The sequence below is a fragment of the Carlito syrichta genome, unplaced genomic scaffold (genome assembly GCF_000164805.1).
Source record: "Carlito syrichta isolate Samal-C Ts95f unplaced genomic scaffold, Tarsius_syrichta-2.0.1 Scaffold254466, whole genome shotgun sequence".
Classification (NCBI taxonomy): domain Eukaryota; kingdom Metazoa; phylum Chordata; class Mammalia; order Primates; family Tarsiidae; genus Carlito; species Carlito syrichta.
The window spans coordinates 14080-36983 of record NW_007198562.1 but is presented as its reverse complement, the minus strand read 5'-3'; the positions used below and the strand labels follow the sequence as shown (position 1 = coordinate 36983).

At 43.0% G+C, this 22904-nt stretch overlaps 2 protein-coding genes across 2 annotated transcripts in view; one reads left to right on the top strand and one right to left on the bottom strand.

Annotated features, from left to right (window-relative positions):
* PLA2G7 (phospholipase A2 group VII) overlaps positions 1-1132 on the bottom strand; it is a 40495-nt gene extending 39363 nt beyond the window's left edge. Inside the window, exon 1 of the mRNA XM_008052046.1 lies at positions 1065-1132. The gene's annotated coding sequence lies outside the window, so the exon portion shown is untranslated. The remainder of the gene's footprint in view (positions 1-1064) is intronic.
* A 5855-nt stretch (positions 1133-6987) lies between these two features.
* Positions 6988-22117, top strand: ANKRD66 (ankyrin repeat domain 66). The gene is given in 8 exon segments (XM_008052050.1): positions 6988-7108; positions 8311-8460; positions 11502-11548; positions 15657-15686; positions 15688-15747; positions 16287-16461; positions 17710-17938; positions 21919-22117. Coding segments are annotated over 8 exon segments (1011 nt in total).
* Positions 22118-22904: the final 787 nt, after the last annotated feature.

The window sequence follows — 22904 nt, the reverse complement described above, 5'->3', positions numbered from 1 at the left end:
ATGCCCAAGAGGAGCTGAGGCATGATGCTGGAAAATGCCAGGTTGTTGGGTTCTCTCATCACCTCTTGCAGGGCCACCAGGGTATCCTCTGTGAGGAAATCTGCCTGGGTAATGCAGCTCACCAGTGCCATCTCCCGCTTCTTGATCAGGCCAGTACTGAATGCTCACATCCCTGAGTTCAGTGTCTGCCCAAGATTTGGTCCTGGGCCTCTTGGGACTGACAATTCCTCAGGACCTACTCATATTTCAGTCTCTCAGCTCAGCATTCCCATCTGGGTCACAGGGAATTTGTGCAAGACTGATATGTTAACACGTCCCTCCCAAACCTGAATCCATGCACCCTTTGCAGGTGGCAAGTCCCATTTATGCAATGTACACACACCTCTCCCTCCTCCCTCACCACTTCTGCAGTGATCCCAAGAACCACACGCCTGAATGAAAGCCTGAACTTTTCGTTTTTGGCAACAGAAACTTCTCCTGAAGCTCCAGGAGACAATAAGGAAGACAGGTCCTCTGTTTTTTGATTTGCTTAATTAAAAAAGAAAAGAAAAGAAAATCCCAGGAGTAAAACAGTTATGATCTTACATGGCCACAGGGGGGCTGCTCCAGGCAGGGAGGGGCATTGCTTCCTTTTTGCTCCTACAGCAACTACTCACACCTGGGCTCCAGAAACAGTACTCCCAAAGGGTGTGGGGGGATGGTATGGGGGGCGTTCCACAAGCTCTGCTCCCTAAAGGATGGATGTGAGTGTGTGTGTGTGTGTGTGTGTGTGTGTGTGTGTGTGTGTGTGTGAGAGAGAGAGAGAGAGAGAGAGAGAGAGAGAGAGAGAGAGAGACCGAAACCCAGCAGGAGACCTATAGATGCCAAATTCCATGTTCCTCGTTTCTGCGGGACGATGAGCCAAGGACCAGCCAGGAGGGCGGGTGCGGCTCTAGTTAGCCCACCTCGGCCCGTCGCTGTCGCCGCTCCCGGGTCGCCGCCTCCAGTGCGGCGACCGTGCCTCCGGAGCACAGGGCCCCGCGTCTCTCCTCCCGCTCCCGCCTGGCCCCGGGGCCCCTCCTCACCGGGCACCGCGCCGAGCTGCTCGCGGGAACCGGGGTCCCTGGGCACCAACGCGACCAGAGCGCCCCGAACACGACTGCCCCCGGCCGCCAGCACTGCGGGCCTCTGGCCAGCGCGGTCACGATGGCCGCAGGGAGAGGGGCAGCTCCGGAGAGGGGCGGACGGGCGGGTGGGCTGCGCGCACGCTGAGCCCTCCTCGGCCCGCCCCGCGCCGCCTTATCCCCCGACCCTTTCCTCCCCCGGCCTGCGGGAGGAGGGGCATGGGAGGAGCCAAGGGCGCCCTCCCCCTGCGAGCAGCGGAGGCTCCCATCCCCGGCGTGCTCGGCGGTGCCCAGCACCCTCTCCCGGCCCGGGCCCCGCAGCCTGGACACGGGTCGGCTAAGCCCGACCGCGACGGATCCGGACAGTGCCTGGGGGGTGCTGTGCTCCCGGCGCCGGTCCTCAGACCTGATCCGGATCAGATCTGTTCCCTGCTGAATTCACCCCACAGCAGGCCCAGTTGGATAGTTCTCCAAATTCGCTCAATTCAGGGCTGGCTCCGCGTCTGTCTGGAATCTGAAATGCCCTGAGCATTCTGCATTTCGGGACATGGTGCACTGAACGCCGATTCAGAAATCCTGTGGGCTGAGCCAGATCGGAAGGCCTGCCTGTGTTCCTGTCTTTTCTCCAGGAAATACAATGCAGGGCCATCAGGAATAGCGCTTATGATTTGGGGGGAAATGGTGTTAGAAGGGACCATCTGATAGCTTAATTCAAAAGTTATCTGGAGTTTAGCTGAAACTCCCTCCTTCATTTTCCAACTGATTCTCCTCAATTCGCTTTCTAGTAAATTTAAAGCATTTATTTAATGCTTCAGTGAGGAACTCGCGGAAAGTAGTTTGAAATGTATGTGTAGTGTGATTAAAATTTCACATTTTTTAAATAGTGGTTTGGTTTTTGGTGAGGAGCTAGAACTGGAGGAGGAGTCTGCGGCAAGAAGGCATGGGTTGTATCTCGTTCCTCCCACTCATTAGTGGTGTGTGTGGCTTTGGGAAAATTCTTCTTCATCTCTGCTTCTGTTTCCTCATCCATAAAACTGAAAAAAAGTCAGTCAGTCAGAGGCACCTTGTGAGAATGAAACATGAATCCACGTGAAATCCTTAGGAAAGAACCTGGCACATGGGAAGTATCTCTTCAATATGGATTATTTAATACTAATAGCTGTGATGAAGCAATGCTTAGTAAAACCCAACAACACATACAGATTTTTAAAATTAAATGAAGCTATATCAGACTAATGACATTTTTCTTTACTTCCTAGACTAACCCCCAGTGACATAAATTGCCCCCGAATATTAATTTGAAAGTACATTATGGCCAGGTGCGGTGGTTCATACCTGTAATCTCAGCACTTTGGGAGGCTGAGATTGGAGGATCACATGAGCCCAGGAGTTTGAGACCAGCCTTGTCTCTACAAGAATTTAAAAAATTAACCTGGCATGGTGGCATGCACCTATAGTCCCAGTTACTCGGGAAGCTGAGGCAGAAAAATCGCCTGAGCCCAGGAGATGGAGGCCGTGGTAAGCTGTGATCATGCCATTGCACTCCCAGCCTGGGTGACAGAGTAAGACCCTAACTCAAAAAAGAAAAATAAGTTAAAGGATTTTTTCTTAACAAATGCATTATGCCTTACCAAAGAGATGTCTAAGACTCTCTTGTTTGACTCTAAGATCAAATTGAAGTTATAGACTCAACACCACACTTACAAAGGAGGAGGGCTTTGAGAGCAGGTCCTGGAAAAAAGTATGAAATGTTGTATTCACTCCTCTGATTGCCAACACATGTGTTCTCCCATTGTCATCAGATCATATTCTCCAGGGAGTCCCACAGTGGTTGGCATTTGAGAAGATTGTGCCCTGAGAAGATGCCCAATGTAGGGTGCCCAGATTTAGCAAATAAAAATGCAAGATATTCAGTTAAATTTTAATGTCAGATAAACAGCAGATAGCTTTTTAGTAGAAGTATGTCTCATGCCATATTTGGGACATACACTTAAAAAAGTGTGTTGTTTATCTGACATTAAAATTTACGGGGGCATCCTATATTATATCTGGCAGCCCTAATAAGTGGAATTAATGAAGAATATCCCTCACAATAGAGCTACATAGACTATAAGGTGAAGCTGTTATGGGTTATGTTTCATTTTTATAAAGTGAAGACAAGTCGGGCTCGGTGGCTCAGCCTGTAATCCCATGCCTTTGGGAGGCTGAGGTGAGTGGATTGCCTGAGCCCGCGGGTTCGAGAACTGCCTGGGCAGGCGAGACCTCATCTCTACAATAAAATCAAAAAATTAGCTGGGCGTGGTAGCGCACGCCTGTAATTCTGGCTACTCGGAAGGCTGAGGCGGAAGGATCGCCGCAGCCCAGCAGGTCGAGGCTGCGGTGGCCGGGAGCAGCCACTGCACTCCAGTCTGGGCGACAGAGTGAGACTCCAACTCAAAAAAAAAAAAAAAGTGAAGACAAAATTATAGTTGTGTTCCATGCCCTGGAGGATAAAGAAAAAACAACATAAAGTGCTACCCTATATAGGTAAACACAGAGAACTGTGGGAGTTCAACAAAGTGAGTTATTTATTATCCTGGGAAAGGTGTGGGAGTCAAGGATGTCCTCAATGCATGGGACTCAAGCAAAAATGGCTCCAATCAAGATGAGCAGAAAAGGGAAGTCCCAGAATGGCAGCAGTGCCTGGGCCTAGGGAGCAACCCATGCTGACTAGAGTAGGAAGATTGGAAGGGAAAATGGAATGCGATAAAATTGAATGTTTGACTGGAAACTAGGAAGTCCTAGAGGCTGTTAGAAGGTGATGGAATGCAAAAATATGTATTTATATATTTTACGATTAACTTATTTCACTATAAAGATAAAATTAAAACCAGGAACCTCAAAAGGGGAAAATGTCGAAAAAAGACCCGATGCGACTGTGTTGTGCCCTAGAATGGGTTGATTTTGAGCTGCTAGTGGTCTCTCAAACAGGAGACTTCATTCAGACCTGAAATCCAAGAATGTCCTTTTCTGAATGGCCCAGAGCAAGATGTATAATTGGAATAATCGACTAGATTGCAGAGGACAATATTCGCATAGTCTAATCACTGAAACACTGCTATTGGTTTCCAGATTTTAAATTTGCCTTATAAGCAAGCCAAAGAAGAATTTACTATGACTGTACAAGAGGATATAAATATGATTAATTTTTTAAATGCACAAATAAAACTCAATAGGTAGAAGGGCGTAGAAGCAGAAACAGGGTGGGGAGAAGGTTGGGTTACCAAGGCTCTCCTTTTAGAAAATGGAGATACTGTCTGTAGCTGGCAGAAGAGGACAAAGAGTTCTAGGTGTGCAGAGGAGAGAGCAGCGAGGGGTTGAGCATAGAGATATAGCTCTATAAGCAAACCAGGGAGAAAAGATATGACTAGCATGTATGTGAGCTAAATCTTCCTTTCTCCTAGGAGAAATCAGATAGATGGGGCCTAAGATGATATACCAGGAAATAATGAGATAGGATGTTATTCTGGAAACATGGAGATCACCGCCAGAAATCTAAAAAATAGAAAGCATGAAGAGTTTGGAGAATGGGATTGGGGTTGAGGTTGGAGTTGCAGGAGTCTGAAATTGGAGACTCTTGCTTTTCTTTTTTATTACTTTAGTGCAATTTAACTATTTGCACTATGCACATTATAGGGTCAAATATTTAATTTTCTTAAAATTAGACACTTGTGAAAAGGAAAACTTTTTCACGAAGACAGTGGCTTTTGAGAATGGGTAGGAGTTCCTCTGGAAGAAAGGGAAGACATTCTACAGAATATGGAACTTCATGAGCAAAGGCTCAGAGACAGACCTAAAGGGAACGATACACCTTAGAAATGCCAAATTCTCCAATGTGGCAAGAGCATCAGGCATGTGGACAGACTGAGCAGAAGTTAAGGATGGAAAGATGAGCTGGGCCTACTAAAAGAACCCTCTGGGTAATGCTACAGAGTTTGGACAATGAACACCTTGAGGACAGGAACCACAGAATTCCCCTGCATCCAGTAGAGGCTAGTCCACAGCAGCAGCAATGTAGCACCTGTGGCAAAGTTAAGAAAATGAGGGGATTGATGGTAATTTTTAAAGATAAACATATGTTTTATAGTTAAGATGCAATATTCATCTTGCTAGAAATCTAAACACTAGAGGAAAAAAATAGAAAGGGTAGATTTCTCCATAACCCCAATCTCATTAGATAATTGTTTAATAATTTGGTCCATATTTTCCAGATGCTTTTCTAACCATAAGTGTGGTGACTAAGAGGGCAGAGTCAGAAAAACCTGGGCTTGAATCTTGTTCCACCTGTACTACTTCCAAGACCTTGGGCAAATTACATAGCCTTTTAACTTCTCAGTTTCCTAATCAGTAAAATGGAAATAATAATAGCACATGCATCCGAGGGTTGTAGTGGGGATTGCAAGGAATAAGGTAGGTGTGAAGTGCTTAGAACAATGTTTGACAAGCAGAGTGAGCACTCAATAGATGTTAGCTATTAGTGTATACACATACATATACACATTTACATTATATACATACATGTAAATATATAAAAATATACTTATGAGAGATCATTCATATATGAATACAGGGAAGAATTGAAAGATACTGGTGGTTTTGATGGGTTGGAAGAAATTACCTAGAATGGGGAGACAAAAGAAGGAAGGTAGAATGTCAAGGTCAGAGAATGGCATTTGAGGTCCAAGAGACCAGAGGTGAAGCACTTCCAGAGGACAAAAGAACCAGGATAACCACGCTTCTATGTTTCTGAAGTTGACAGAAGATAAATACTCTTTCTAGCAAATTCCAAAATTTATCATCCAGTGCCAGGCTTGGGGTTCATTTCTCAATGGCAGTGCCCTATACCTTTTGTGGACACAGTTCACTTGGGGCCCTAAAGCTGTGGATGTCACAATCAATTTGTTTGTATGCATTCAGTAACTGAGCTCTGCCATTTGGCTTGCCAAATCAGTCTCCAGGATGTTTTACCATAGTCATTGATAACACTCCTACTTACCTCGATTAAAATGCAGGAAACATTGTGCTAAGTCCAAAACTCCCAGGTTTCTCTTCAGTCACTCAGATCCTTCATCTATTTGCCTGGTTGTGAGTAATTCAATCCAACATGCACAATGCCATCCATTGTCTCCTCCCATTCCCTCTGTTATCATGCTAATCAAGGTCCTCAACAACTCTACACTTGACAATTACAAAATGTTTCTTTTGTTTACACAAATTATGTGTGCTTATTATAGAAAAAATAATGTTTATTGCTAATTAAATGTGTATTCTTTTCAACTTTTCTCACATATATATACTGAAATTATCGGACATTTTTATAGCATTCTATTTTCATTTAGCCATATAATACTAGCATCTTACTAAGCTGATAAATCCACATTCATATCATCAGTTTGAAAGTCTTTCTATTTATTTTTTGTCAGTGGGAATTGGGCAGTTGAGGGACAATAGGTCCAACGGAAAGGCTAGAAAAGGCAACATGTCTGGACAAGTGCTGTCAGGTGGAAGGAGTGGAGAGATGCCAAGACAGTGACATGGAGCCATTCTGCAAACGCCATCCAGGAGTTTATGTGTGAGGGAGCTACACAGACCCACCTTCAGGCTGTGCAGCACACAAAGGAGGCTAAGAGGACAGCCTGCCTCTCTGAAGGTGGTCCCTGATAGAAAAACGACACCTTGGAGGAAACGTGGGCCACGTGGGAATAATCCCAACTCCCCAGAACAAGATTTCATCAGCCTCCTGTCGGATTGGTGCACATCTCCAGTTGTGCTGATCAGCAGCAATGTTGGAATCCTAGACCCAACACAGGACCCTTCTCCAGTGTGATCCTAGGAATAGTCCAAGATGTCAATCCATGTCCTCCCCGCTGACTGGAAGTCCTGTGAAAGCTCCTGCAAGATGGATAAAGACAGATTTCCCATCCCAGATACAGGGAAACCCGGGACTTACAGAGATCTGAACTTTGGTAGTAATGCCATCAGGCACCAAATATGATCAGCTCACTTCCTCAAAACTCTCAACAGAAAGTAAAGAGACCTACTCTGAGTACGTTTAACCCCTCTGAGCCTCAGTTTCCTTGCCTGTAAATTGTCTGTTTTCAGGGTTGGTGTTAGGATTGATGAGATAATGTCCATAAAACACCTAGAACAATGGCTGACGCACAAAGACATTTAACAAATATTCCATTTCCTTCCTGCCACTCCCAGTGTCCAAGTAACCATTCCATCCACCTCACGATATTGCCTCTTTCATAAGTATTGACTTAAAGTAGAAACTAGGTCAATTCCCAGGCAGAGATGTCTTTACTTCCATAACTTTTGCATGTGACTTTGACTTCTACCTCGAGGACAATGTAACATGATACATGAGAACTTGGATGCTGCAACAAAACTGCCGGAACAGTTCAACTACAAGCCTTGTAACCTTAGGCAAGTTACTTGATTACTATGTTACCTCGGTTTTCTCTTCTGTAACATAGGGCTAATAAGAAATAAATGTACCTGCCCCACATCATAAATACACTTTTTTATGGAAACAGGGTCTTGTTTTATCATCCAGGCTGAAGTGCAGTGGTCTGATCATAGCTTACTGCAGCCTCAAACTCTTGGGCTCAAGTACTCCTTCCACCTCAGCCTCCAAAGTAGCTAGGACAGCAGGTATGCACCACCATGTCCAGCATTTTTTTTATGAGGTCTCACTATGTTGTTGAGGCTAGTCTTGAACTCCTGCCCTTAAGGGATCCTCCCATTTCAGCCTCTCAAAGTACTGGTATTACTGGTGTGAGCCACCATGCCCAGCAAATAAACTTGTGTTAAAGCACTTAACAACAAATCTTATAATGCATTTGCTATTATCATCTTCTTTAGAATTGGAGGAAGGTAGAAGAGAATCAAATCACAGTGTCTAAAGCACAGGTCAACAGCAGTGGGCAAATGTTCAAGAAGGCGGCAGAGTTGTTCGGCCCACATTCACCTAGTCCCTGAATGTGCAGTCACTGCCCACTTATTCTCTACCTTGAGCTTTGCTAGGGGTTGAGGTATAAGAGATAAATTACAACACAGTAACAGTGTTACATTAAATACATTATTTAATGCCAATGGGTCATAATATTCTCATCTATAAGATAAGTTTTGAACTCATTGTTTCCAGAGTCCCTTCCTGCTCTAGAAAATGCCTTTGATTCTATGGAGAAAGGGTTTAATGAAAGTCACCTCAGTCAGAAATTAGAGTCCCAGTGCTTGAACCAATGCGGCCAAAGACTAATAGCTGGCCTACAGATATTGCCTGAGGTGGCCTCTGAGGCCTACCACAGGACAGGTGAGAGTCCCTCGAGTGTAGACTTTTGCCACTTATTAAGTCACAAGGTCACATTAACAACCAAAATAAATCACACAAACTGAGTGTTCCATTAGCAGATCCCACCAATTGTAGTATACAAAGAATCAATATTTTTTATAAGATCAGGGTTTATTTTGGTTTGGTATTTATACAGCCTTGTGTGTTATATCAGAAGTTTATTTTTTACATTAAAAATATACTACAATATTGTGAACCTTTGGGGGTCATTTCTTCCTCTTCTTTGTAATATAATGTAAGGAGTTCACTCTTGTAAGTGATCCTGGGGCCTCTCCCTTTGGTTGCCTCACTCCCTGGTCAGCTCATGACTTGTCAAGAGGTTAGATGTCAGACATCTGTTATTAGGGGAAGGAAACGTGTAAGAGGGTGTCAGAGAAGGTGAGGCCACAGATGCATGCAACTTTTTATCAACTGTTCCTTATTACAAGCTCTTTGAGGTCAGGACCTCTGTTTTTGTACCGTTGCATCACTCAAACATCCTAGTTACTTATCAAGTGTGTGTTCAATGAAACCAAGTTGACCAGGAACTGCTATGAAGCTTAGAAAAGGTGACAAGACACCGCTCTTTGGGAGTGAGATTTGGGTCTCAAAAACACCTTTCTGGCTTGTGATAGACACTCATGAAACTCTACTCCCTTTGACTTGATTGACCTCTGCTTCTTCTAACCACACTCTTCTCCCAAGGCTCCTTGAGGCTATGCTCGCCTGGTTTCTCTCTTCCACCACCTTGGCTGTGCTTCTTAATCTCCTTTGCTAATTATTTCTTTGATACCAGATCTTAGGTTTTCAGGGCTTCGTTCTCCTCTGTATACTTGCCATCCCTAGGGTATTTTATACATCCTCGTATCTTTAACTATCACCTACGTGCTGATGACCCCAGAAGTAACAGAACTCCAGATTTCTACTTGATATCTGGATGTGTACAGGTATCTCAAACTTCACACATCAAACAGAACACTTAATTTGTACTACCCTTCCACTACCCAAGCCTGGCCCTACCCAAGGCACTGCCACACCACCAATGTCACCACTTCCTACCAGGTTCATCAAATTAGAAACCCAAGGATCATCCTTGATTTCTCCCTCTCCCTTACTACCCTTATCTGAACCATTGACAATGCCTGCCAATATTCCCTCATAAAACACTCTTGATTTTACCCCTCTTATCTCTATGGCCATGGTTCACCAAGTCATCATCCTTTCTTGTCTGGACTTCTGCAATAGACTCCTCAGTGGTCTTCCTGCTTTCAGTCTTGTCTCCCTTCAGTCTATTCTCCATACAGTGGCCAAAAAATAACCTTTTAAGAAAATAGTAGATGCACCATCTTCTTCTTTGTTGAAACCTTCTCAATAACTACTTAAAATCCAAACGTAAAATTCAAGCTGCTTCCCATGTCCTAGAAGTCCCTGAATGATCTAGTCCTTGTCTACCCTAGTCTCATCTCTACTTTCCCCACACTTCATAAACCAGTCGCATTCTCCTCTTCTTTGTTTCTCACCTGAGTCAAGCTCTCTCCCTCCCTCTGCCCAGAGCACCTTCCCCAGCTCCTCACACACCTGGCTTCTCAGCTTCAGGTCTCACCCTCTCAGGCTGTCCACAATACTTTCCCAGTGTTCTCTGCCATTGTACGTTATTTGTTCACAACATTTAACATAGGTTGTGAGTCTACATGTGTACACTTAGCTGTTTTCTTGCTTATTGCCTTTCTATCTAGACCATAAGCTCAAAGAAGACATGAACAATGGCTGTCTCATTCTTCACAGGGCTCAGGACAGTGTCTGGCAGGTATAAGGCATTTAATACATATATGTGAGAAGAAAAATAGGGAGAGAAATGGATAGAGAAAAAGAAAGAGAGAGACAGAGAGAGAGGGAGAGAGGAGAAAAGAGAGGGAAAAGGAAAGGGAAAAGAGAGGAAGAAGGAAAAAGATATTTTAGACCAGTATCATTATAAATATGATAGATGATTGCTTAGAGGATTGATTTTATTGGCATTCTTATTTTATTTTATTTTTATTTTTTGAGTTGGCGTCTCACTCTGCTGCCCAGGCTAGAGTGCAGTGCATTCTCATGGCCACCACAGCCTCCACCTGCTGAGCTCAGGTGATCCTTTTGCCTCAGCCTTCCAAGTAACTGGAACCACAGGCATGCACCACCACACCCAGCTAATTTTTTGAGTTTTTGTAGAGATGAGGTCTCACCAAGTTTCTCAGGCTGATCTTGAACCTCTGGACTTAGGCAATCCTCTTGCCTCTGCCTCCCAAAGTTCCAGGATTACAGGTGTGAACCACCACACCCGGTCTCTTTTTTATGTTTAACCATCTACCCTACACCAAGTGCTTTATAGATTATTTTAAAGCTGGGCATGATGGTGCAAGTCTGTGGTCCCAACTACACAGGAGGCTGAGGCGAGAGGATTGCTTGAGTCCAGGAGTTTGAGGCTACAGTGAGTTATGATGGTGCTGCCCTACTCCAGCCTGGGCAACACAGCAAGACCTTGTCTGTATAAGTAAGTAAATAAGTAAGTAAGTAAGTAAGTAAGTAAATAAGTAAGTAAATTCAGCTTATCATCTATGACAGCAAAATTTCATGTTGCGGGAGAGAAAAAAACAGCTCAGCAAAGTTAAGGAACTTGCTCAAGATCTCACAGCTGGTTCTGAAAGTGAGGGGCCCACTCTGTCCCCACTACACCACAGGACTCAAACATCCTATGGCAGGCAGTCACTAAGCAGTTTATCTCCTTTACAGTGTAGTGTGAGCTGGCAATCACTCACTATTTTTAAAATTTTAATTTTTTGGCATCAGATGCCATTTGAAACTTTTCAGAACCACTGCATTTGGCCTGAAGAAAGAGACGGAATTGCTGAAGGGTTAGAGTGAAGCAGAGGGGCAGTCTCCTCCCATTCCCATCCCCCAGCCAGAGCCATAGTGTAGCTGAAGTTGGCGTTCACGAGGAAGGAGGGGTCCGTTTCCATGGTGTAAACACAACAATACTCCTCCAGTGAAGGCTTCTCACCAGCATAGGGCTCCTCAGATTTCATACAAGACCGTAAGTATTTTTATACTACCCCTCTCCTTTTTACTATAGTTATTGTACATCACTCATATTTATTATAACTTATCTTTACTAACTACTTTGCAAATTGAGACACATGTACCAGAAATTAAATGCACTTAATCACTTTTATAAGGGTTCATGTAGAGGAAAATTTGCTAAATTTCAGCAGTCGGTGACAGGTTAGTGAATTATATATATTTTTTGTTTTCTGTGTTTAGAAAGCCTTTAAGTCATTTAACTAATTTTTGTTTTGTTTGAGGAAGAGTATTACTTGGTTGTCCAGGATGGAGTGCAGTGGCATGATCATAGCTCACTGCAGCCTGGAACTCCTGGTCTCAAATGACCTTCCCACCTCAACCCCTCTCAGTGTCCCTCCTCCCCTACTTCCTCCTCCCTCCCAGTAGCTGGGACTACAGGTATGTGCCACCATGCCTGGCAAATTCTTTTTTGTTGTTGTTGAGTTAGAGTCTCACTCTGTCGCCCAGGCTGGAGGCAGTGGCACGCTCCCGGCCACTTCAGCCTCGACCTGCTGGGCTCCGGCGATCCTTCCGCCTCAGCCTTCCGAGTAGCTGGAACTACAGGCGCTCGCCACCACGCCTGGCTAATTTTTTGATTTCTTGTAGAGATGAGTTCTCGCCAAGTTGCCCAGGCGGGTCTCGAACCCGCAGGTTCAGGCAATTCACTCACCTCAGCCTCCCAAAGGCACGGGATTACAGGCTGAGCCACGGAGCCCGGCTTATTTTTTGTAGAGACAAGGTCTCACTATGTTGCCCAGGCTGGTCTCAAGCGCCTCACCTCAAGCAATCCTCCTGACTCAGTCTCCCAAAGTGATGAGATTACAGGCCTTCATTTATTTTAAAAACAACTTTATTAAGGTATAATTCACATACCATAAAGTTAGATTGATTTAGAGTGTACAACTTAGTAGGTTTGGGCATTCTAGAGTTGCAAAACCATTACCTACCACAATCTAATTTTAGAACATTTCATCACCTCAAAAATAAATCCAGTGCTTATCAGCAATCATTCTCCACACTGATCCCAGCCCCAGGCTACCAATAGCCTACGTTCTGTCTCTCTCTAGACTTGCCTATTCTGGGCATTTCACATCAATAGAAGCATACAATATGCGATCTTTTTGTGACTGGCTCCTTTCACTTAGCAAATCTTTTTTTTTTTTTTGTAGTTGGAGTCCCACTCTGTAGCCCAGGCTTGAGTGCAGTAGCACGCTAACGGCCAGCACAGCCTGGACCTGCTAGGCTCAAGTGATCATTCCACCTCAGCTCAGGCTTCCAAGTAGCTGGAACCACAGACATGTGCCACCACGCCCAGCTCATTTTTTGATTTATTGTAAAGACAAGGTCTTGCCAAGTTACCTGGGCTGGTCTTGAATCCCTGGGCTCACGCAATCCTTTCGCCTCTGCCTCCCAAAGATGCTGGGATTACAGATGTAAGCCACCATGCCCAGCCCACTTAGCATATCTCAATAAAGTATCATACTCAACCAGTAAACTATCAGTATGTCATTCCTTTTGTATTGTCAAATATTATTCCATTATATGAATATGCCACATTTTATTTATCCATTCACCCACTGACAGACATTGAGAGGTTTGTACTTTTTGCCTATAATGCTACCATGAACATTCAGGTACAAATTTTTATATGTATATGTGTATATATATATATATATTTTTTTTTTTTTAACTTTTAATTTTTTTATTTTAAAGATGTGGGGTACAATTCAGGGTTAAGTATACAAATGTTCATTATGCAGGTACCCTTGTTGATGAGGTATGCCTCCTCCCCCAGCAGATTTCCACTACTGCCAATCTTTTTCTTATAGTATTATGATAATTGTTCAAGATTCGCTTATGAGTGAGAAATTGTTCAAGATTCGCTTATGTGATACTCAATTCTTTGTTTCTGTGATAGATCTCTCAGTATTATAGACTCTTCGTCCATCCAGGTTGCGGTGAAGTTCATGATTTTGTGGATATATGTTTTTATTCTCTTGAATATACAAGCCATTGGAAGACTCACACTTTTCAGTTTCAAAACTTAGTATAAAGCTACAGTAATCAAGACAGTGGTACTAGCACAAGGATAGATACATAGAGAGCAATGGAATAGAATTGAGGCTCTAGAAATAAACCCTTACATGTCTGCTTGTTTTTGGACTACTGTACCATATATAAAAATTAACTCAAAACGTAAGACTTAAAAATATAAAATGCTTAAAGAAAAACACAAGAACACACCTGAGTGAGGCAGAGGCCTAGCTTCTTTCTTTTGCATGTGGATATCCCCTTGTCTCAGTGCCATTTGTTGAAAAGACTATTCCTTTCCCATTAAATTGTCCTGGCAAGCTTATTGAAATCAGGAAGTGTTAGTCCTCCATCTTTGTTCTTTTTCAAGATTATTTTGTCTATTCTGGGTCACTTGCATTTCCATATGATTTTTTAGAATCAACTTTTCAGTTCCTCTGGAAATAAATATTACTGCCTAATAAAAGCTTCCACTTGAATTGCAGCTCATCCACGGGAAGTTGTGGAATCTCCTCGGTATGAACTCAAATGGGGAACAGATGAGGGTGGTTGAAGTATAAACCTGCCTAAAAGCTTCTATGAAAGGCCAGGGGAGGCTGCCAGACACCAATTTTGAATATGGTTTTGCTTTTAGTGACATCATCAGATTAGAAACACTAGTGTTTTTTTTTGTATCATTTTATCATTGATCAAATATTCCAGTGTAAGAGCTTTGTATTAAAACACATTTAAAGATTAAAATGCAGCCTGGGCCATCTTCTCTGTTATCTGACAGTGTATATGGAGCGCTTATTTCACACAACCCATGTAACGCTTGCCCTGCACACCCAGAGATTCTGATTCCTTGTGCGCTGAGGTGCAGGCATCTGTATTTTTTAAAATCCATGGCTGATTCTTCTGTAGCCCCTTGGTTGAGAACAACTGCAGCACCTTACTGCCTCCTCAGGTCTTCAGTCTTGCTCCCTGAGAGTCTATCCCTTTTCAGCCAGAAAGATCTCGCTACTTAAAGTGTGGCGGATGAACTGGTAACTACTGTTGGAACATGTTACAAATACAGACCCTCAGGGGCCATCTCAGACCTTCTGGATCAGAATCTGTGTTTTAACAAGATCCCAAAATGATGTGTATACACTAGAGTTTGACAAACTATGATCTACAGGCCAAATCTGTCTCACCCTGTTTTTGTAAGCTAGTGGTCACCACCTAAGGCAGTGGACGTCTGTGAGCTAGTACTGTGAGACTTTCAGAGCCAACCCAGGCAGTGCCCTCCATTCCTGCTGCCCCTTCTGCAGCCCATGGCTTTCCCTGGTCACTGCCCAAGACCCTGCCGGTCACCACCTACACATTGGGGATCCTGCTGTTGGCAACTGCTAGGATTGAGCAGTGGAATCTCAGGATAGGAGTTGGTGGCTCTGTGAGTCTCCTTGCCTTCTGCCAACTATCAACTTGAGATAGCCTTTCTGGGAGGAGAGAGAGCTCACTGGGACCTGGACATCACTAGGGCAGAGAGTGAAAATGCCCATCCCAGGAACCAGGACCTTTCCCCTCAAGCCCGTCCTTTTTGCCCTCAGAGTAACTCCAAATGAGGACTACTGAACACAAATAAAGTAGAACATTCCATCTCGGGCAAATGGGGCAGGGTGGTGCAGGAGCTTTCTCTCTACATATATATATATATATATATATATATATATATACACGTTTCTACATAATAACTTTGATTTTGCCTCTTGACATAAAAATATTTACTATCTGGCAGTTTAAAGAAAACAATATGTTGTCCTTTGGTCTATGCGTTAGAGTTAGAAATACTCACACTTTGCAGTGTGTGCTTCGGGCCATAGACATGCTGTGCCTGGACTTGGGACGGTTCACAACCTCAGTCACCAATATGTCTCTGACTCATCCTTTCTTTCAGGGACTGGCTTAGGTCACCCTTAGAGAATTGCTCCTTTTACTCCTCATTTTTCATGAATGGCTTCTTATCTCCGTCCTCCAGGCATTTAGAGCCTTGCATTTTAATTATGTTTACTTTCTTTCTCTCCCTCCAGGGCTGTTCTCACATTTCCAGGTATACCAGACTCACCTGGAGGCCTCCTTGCAACAAAGATGGCTAGGCCCCGCCCCAGAGTCTCAGATTCGGTAGGTCTGGGGTTAAGCACCAAAATTTGTATTTCTAACAAATGCCCAGGGACTGCTGCTGCTGGTGGTGGTGGCGGTCACAGTTTGTAATGATGACTCCATGGAGCACCTGTTCTGTATTCAGTATAAACTTTTCATGTGGATTGTAACGTCTCACAACAACCTGGCAGATTACATTCATTCTACAGATGAAAAAGACAAGCTACAGAATTGCACAACTAACTTAAGGTAGCACTACTAGAACTTTGAGGTAATAGTAAGAAATACCACTGGAGGGCAGTTTGAGGCAATGAGTAGAGTGCCAGTCCAAGAGTTTAGACAGGATTCTGTATATGGTGGGAGCCATGAATAATTTTTGGATAGGGGATTGGCATGAACTAACCACAGTAGCTAAGATCTCAGTACACACTCAGCAGAACACACACATGATGCAAATTCATGATGCAGGAAAGAAAATCAGTGATACAGAAGTTTATGGAATAACTTGCTAGGAATAAAGGGTTGTATAGAATTTTCTAAATGGCACATCTCCCCCACAGTTGTCTTCTGTCACAGAGTTAACAAAAATGTCAGACATGACAAAGCTCCACCAAGCTGTGGCTGCAGGGGACTACAATTTAGTGAAAAAGATTTTGAAGAAAGGTCTCTGTGACCCAAACTACAAGGATGTGGACTGGAATGACCGGACCCCACTTCACTGGGCTGCAATCAAAGGTGAGTGGGCAATGCTTTGGTAGATCCATTCTTTTGAGTCTACCATTTATGAGCATATCAGTCAGTAGGCTGTGTAGGGGAGTGAAAAGAACATTTCAATCCTGATATCACCACTTACTTGTTGTAGCACCAGAAGCGAGTTATTTACATCTCTGGGCCTCAGTTTATCTATCTATATAATGGGATCAGGAATGCTACTTTGGAGTCCTGTGATGGGGATTTAGTGAGATAATGAGTGTACAGGGCTTATATAGTCGCTCTCAATTAATATTTGTCCTTTGTCCTCATGACCTCTAACAGATATGGCGCATCAAGGAAAAGGATAGGGACCTTGTCTCATTCTTCACTAAATCCCCCCATGGCTCAGTTATAGAATCAGAGGAGGATAGTAGCAAAAACTACTTGATGGGTGTGTCAAAGGCTTTGGCAATAGAACACCATTAACGAATGTTAAGTGAGGAAGTGCTACAGTCAACTTTGCTTTTTAAAATTTTGGTTTGACTCCTGGTTGGAGGAAGCAAGACTGATTACAGAGAAATTATTGAGATATTTTTGCAGAAATCTAAGCACAAAGGGATGGTATCTATAGCAAAGCACCTTTTAGTGAACATTGCCATGTGCTGGGCACTGGGCTGTGTACTTTATGTCTGTGATTTCACTTGCACTCTGTGAGAATTCAGTGAGTTAAGTGGTAATATCTTTCATTTACAAATAAGAAAACTGAGTTTCAGACATTTGTTTCTTGTCTGAGATGCTACTTTTTAGGAAGTGGTCTTGTCAGGATGTGAACTCACATTTGTTAACTAGAAAGCCTGCGCTCTTAACTCCTGCTGGCTATAAGGTAAACAGGACTTAAAATATTTGGTTTTGAAAAAGTATTGAGGCTGTCAAAGCAGAGTGAGGCTTACCAATGGGCAGGTATAATGTGACTTGGAAGACAGAGCAAGAGTCTTAGGCAGGGCCTGAGACAATGGACAAAGGAAGGGAGAGACCTGGGAGGGGACAGGGAACATTTGGAGGGCTCTGGTCTGGCTGGGGCAAGGTTCATTAGGCGAGGGTAGGGCAAAGTTTCTGGTAAGAAGAGGGAGAAGGGAGGAGTGGATGATGACAGGAGACTAGAGAGTCCTCAAAGGCAAATTTATCCTCCCTACCCCCATCCTCATTGTGTTACCCAAGCTGGCCCTAGTCTCTAGCCTCCAGGGACATTTTTATCTTAACCTCATGCTCTTTATTCTTGGTCCAACTAAGGGCAAATAGAGATGATGCACCTCCTGATAGAATATGGAGCCAGGCCCTGCCTGGTGACTGATGTGGGCTGGACCCCAGCTCACTTTGCTGCAGAGTCAGGCCATCTGAAGGTCCTCAAAACCCTCCATGCATTGCACGCAGCCATCGACGCCCCCGACTTCTTTGGTGACACGCCGAAAAGGATTGCACAAATCTATGGGCAAAAAACCTGTATGGCATTTCTAGAGAAGTAAGTTTAATTTTTCTACAACCTGTATAAGGGACAAAGAAACAGAAGTCTGTAATCAAGGTTTTGGACAACTCAGTGATCTCAGGTCAATGAAAATAAAATGAAGAAATCCAGTCAATGAACTGTAGTTCTTACTGATTTTTTTAGTTGAGTTATTTTTATTAATTTTTCACTAAAATGACTAGTTCGGGGGTGAAAACTTTTGAGGCTCAGAAAACAATATCCCAAAGTGAAGGTCTCACAGGAAAAGTTTGTCTCTGTCTTCTTCTGCCCTCCTGTCTCTCAGTCCCATTCTCCCCTGAGGTTAACCATGGAAACTAGAATCTCTCTTGCCAAGGTAGGTCATAGAAACCAAAAACCTCTTTCCCCAAAGCCAGCCATTATACCTAAAAAATATTCCAATTTCTCTCTGCCTTTTTGTGTAAACACTGGCCATAAAAAATTATCTGACCTACCTCGTTTGACTATAGGTCATAAGACCCCCGTTCCAGAGAGGGTACTGCCCCATACTCAGAAGAAAGGAATGCTGTTCAGAAAGGTCAACAAGAATCTAAACAGACAGGTCTTGCTGGGTTTGCCCACTCCATTCGCATTAGATCTTGCCCCTTTTGCCAATCATATTTCTACAGGGTTGTCCATACTTTGTTGAATCTAAACAGACAATTTCCCTTCATTCTGAAGGCTTCTGTTTATATGCTTTTTCTCCATTTCATCTGCCTTTTACAAGGGGAATTTTTTAGTGAACCTTCAGAGGGCCAAGGGGAAACTTCCACAGGGGACCCCTTGACCCCTACAGTATGCATGTATTCAAGCAGAGAAATACATCAGGAAGAAAATATGTTAGTAAAGCATTATCATTGCAGAATCAACTCAATTTTTTATTTACCTTTTCCTGTTACATTTGGATTTCGAAATCATATATTACCTTTATAATAAAATTAAATATAATACTGAAATGAGGTCAAATAAAATCAACCATGAATCTTGGATGAATCTCTGTCTTCTCTATTTCTATGATCAATCAACTGGAGAAAATTCCACAAATAAGTAGATGGAGATCACCAGCAGTTTTAAGATTTCTACCTTTAGCCGAGTCCTCAGAGCTGCTTGGCTGTATTTTCCTGTCCTATAACCTCATTGACAACTCTATGTCCCATCACATGTCAGCCTGTCTCTCAGAGGGTATGCCTTCTATTTCAGAGAGAGTATAAAAGTCATGGGGTACACATTTTTCAACACCTACAGGCTGCTTATATACATCTTCATCAATTCCTTCATGCCTTCCTGTCCCTCTTGGGTAAAGTGTTATCCCTCCTTTTAGATCCTTGATCCAATGTCTTCCACAAGATCATCATTCATATATTTTTTGTTTCATCTTTACTCTTTCTCCTGTACCTTTATTTTTTCACTTCCTTCCCTTGATTCTTCTTGGACCATGAACATATTCAAACAGATCTTATTAAACAAGCACAAAGTTAGAAGCCCGTCTAACTTCTGCTGTGTCTTTCTTCACTACACTTTTAAGCTACTTGAAAGTTAATCTACATAATTTTCTCTACTTCCTCACTTCTCACCCACTTTTCAGATTCTACCCCCCCCCTTGTACTGAATTAGTTTTTAACCCAAATGATCAGGGAGCTCCTTGTTGCTAATCCAATGACCTTTTATCAATTTACATCTCACCTCCACTTAATTCAGTATTTGATATTTCTGAAACTCTTCTCTCTGATTTTATCTGATACTACTCTCTTTTAATTTTCCTTCTACCATTTCTCATGACTTGTTATATGCTTTTTCTAAGAATAAATTTCATAATTTATTTTTGCATGCCTTTTAGATGCTGCAATTCCTCAGGGTCCTGTCCTTGCCTGTTCTCTACTGAGCAATCTCAGCCCCTCCTTAGTGACGAGGGATGAACATGATACATGACCCCGACAGAACTGAAGTGGAGAAGGAGTAACTCCCTCTAAATATGAGGGAGTGCTATTATCAGGAGGCAGATAGTGTTGAGCAAACAAAAACAACAAAGGTCAGTCACATCATATATGAGTCATTTCTACTCATCATCATCCCCCACTGGAAACTTCCCTTCTGATAGTCAAAGGGCTTAGAGAGAAGAATCTTGGATTAAAGGGGAATTAATCTGGACCTTGAAAGATAGCTAAGACCTAGCTGATAGAGTAGTCATGAAGAAACACTGCTGATTTGGAGTGAAAGCACCAACTTGGAAATGTACACATGTTGTGTGTATATGTGAGGAGGTGGAGGGATTGTGGAGGAATGAGTGGCCTGGCTAAATAAAGCATTCATACTAGGCAGGAATGGAGGATATGGTTGGGCATGTGGGTGACTACAGCAAGTTGGGTAAGCAGATGAGTGTGAGCTCATCAGGGAATTGACAAGCTGAGATAGACGTGTTAGCGATTTACTCGATTGGTAGAGGAGGTGGCAGTGGTGCTGTGTAGGTGGAATGGAAGACAGACTTTAGACAAGGAGATCACTTAAGGAATTTTTTTACTACTCACATTGTAAGTGAACTCCTGGGCTAGAGGGATGAAGAAAAAAAATGAGATTTCAAAAGAAGCCTAGACAGCATTTGATAATTTTCTACATATCCCAGGGATCACTGGGTAACAATTTAATTTCTTTTTTTTTTTTTTTTTTTTTTGAGTTAAAGTCTCACTCTATCGCCCAGGCTGGAGTGCAGTGACACGCTCACGGCCACCCCAGCGTCGACCTGCTAGACTCAGGTGATCCTTCCACCTCATCCTTCCAAGTAGCTGGAACTATAGGCACGAGCTACCATGCCCAGCTAATTGTTTTATTTATTGTAGAGATGAGGTCTTGTCGAGTTGTCTAGGCTGTTCTCAAATTCGTGGGTTCAGGCAATCCACTCACCTCGGCCTCTCAAAGTGCTAGGATTACAGGCTTAACTTTTGATTTAGCCTCCCTGATTGATAAACCACTCATTTAACAAATATTTTTGAGTCCTACTATGTGTATATCATTAACTTAGACACTAAAAAGGACATAAAATAAGTCAGATTCAGGAAGTTGAAAAGTTCCATGTCTGAAAGAGGAAGTAACTTGTTTACATAAATAACACTAATACAAGATAGAATGTGACAAGGCAGAGGAGGGACTCTGTGGTCTGAAGAGTGAAATGTCATTTTCAGCTTGGGGATGGTGAAGGACAAGCTGTCCTTTGAAAGAACTGTGCTGTTCTTTGAATGAACTGTACTTTTTATAATGGCTTATATTTAAAATGTTGTTTGCTCTGCCTATGCCATCACCTATCCTCTCAAATTCCATTTTTCCTCACATTGGTTCAAATTTTATTTCTGTGAAGTGATTTTCATGAATATCTTTAAGCAAGTCGCATACTCACCTTTGGCCTAATATACAAAACTGTACATACTTGTGCTTCCCATTGTCTGTGGGTGTATGATGATCTAGTTTACATCTATCTGTCTATCCATCCTTCATCAACTACTATTTTTTATATATTTCATCTATACATATAATACGTACATGGTTGTGAGTGATTTTCATTTTCTTACTTATGTGTTTCTGTACTTTAAAAGTTTATACAAGGAACATACATTACTTACATAATTAGGAAAAAACTACAATTAAAAACAAACAAAGGAAAATGAACTCCCACTAATATGCAGGTTTCTCTTTAAATGTGAGCACTTTAAGAATTCCTAGTACCTTCTTTAAGCTAAGTGACTGTCTCTGGGTCTATGAACATCTCATTTAGGTCACTGCATTTTTCTCCACTTCCAAGTAACTTTGTCAGTGTTGAGATCTCCCTAAGTGTACACTTGGACATGCACAAACTTGCCTTTTTTCTTCTCCACTGGACCATTAAACTGTCCCCTGAAGTGTGTAGGGCACAGGAAGAGAGGCTGGTTCCAAGGCTAAGTTCAGGCAAGCCCTCCTGCTCCAATTTCAGGAGGCCCTCTCTTCTTTCCCAGTGCTGAGCCCGAATGTCGGAACCACCGCCGTATTGCCCAGCAGAAGGGTTTGCCTCTGGATGAACAGGACGGCGATTGGGATGCCAAGAAAAGGGAGCTGGAGCTGTCTCTTCCTTCCTCAAGTCAAAACACTAAGAAAAAGATTAATAAAAGTCGAGGCCACCCCAGGTCCAACAATGCCAAGGACAGGAAAGTATGAGAACTTGAACTTACGTTTTCTGGCAGGGGACTTTTCATGGCACTGAATTTGAGACTGATAAACATGTGTAGCCTTTACCTGATTTTACTCATAGAACCTTACCTGTCTTCTGCCAGAAGCTTGTGGTTTGTCATTCATTTTGAAAGTCTTGCCTGGTTGCTCTCAACAGGGGCTGCTGTTTCCTTGCTAACATCTGCTGTCCACAAAAGTTACGAAGAAGGAACAAAAACTGCTTACATTTTGTCATCAGTGATTTGCACTGTCAGTATCTTCCGACCTGTCCCCACATCCATAACACACACAGACAACTATAAAATTTCAGGGGACAAGCAAAGAGTTCTCCTAAGGAAACTTGATATTTTTCAGTGCAAAAAAAAAAAAAAAAGTGAAAACAAAAGTGTCAAGAATTCCCAACATAATCAGTTCAGTCAACCTATTAAAAATTTATTTGTTGTCACAGAGACCTAAAAGAGATATGAGCATATTCCCTGATTTCTTTTTTTTTTTTTTTGAGTTGGAGTCTCACTCTGTCGCCCAGACTGGAGTGCAGTGGCTGCTCCCGGCCACCACAGCCTCGACCTGCTGGGCTCCGGCGATCCTTCCGCCTCAGCCTTCCAAGTAGCCGGAATTACAGGCATGCGCCACCACGCCTGGCAGAATTTTTGATTTATTGTAGAGATGAGGTCTCACTGCCCAGGCGAGTCTCGAACCCGCGGGCTCAGGCAATCCACTCACCTTAGCCTCCCAAAGGCGTGGGATTACAGGCTGAGCCAGCAAGCCCGGCTTA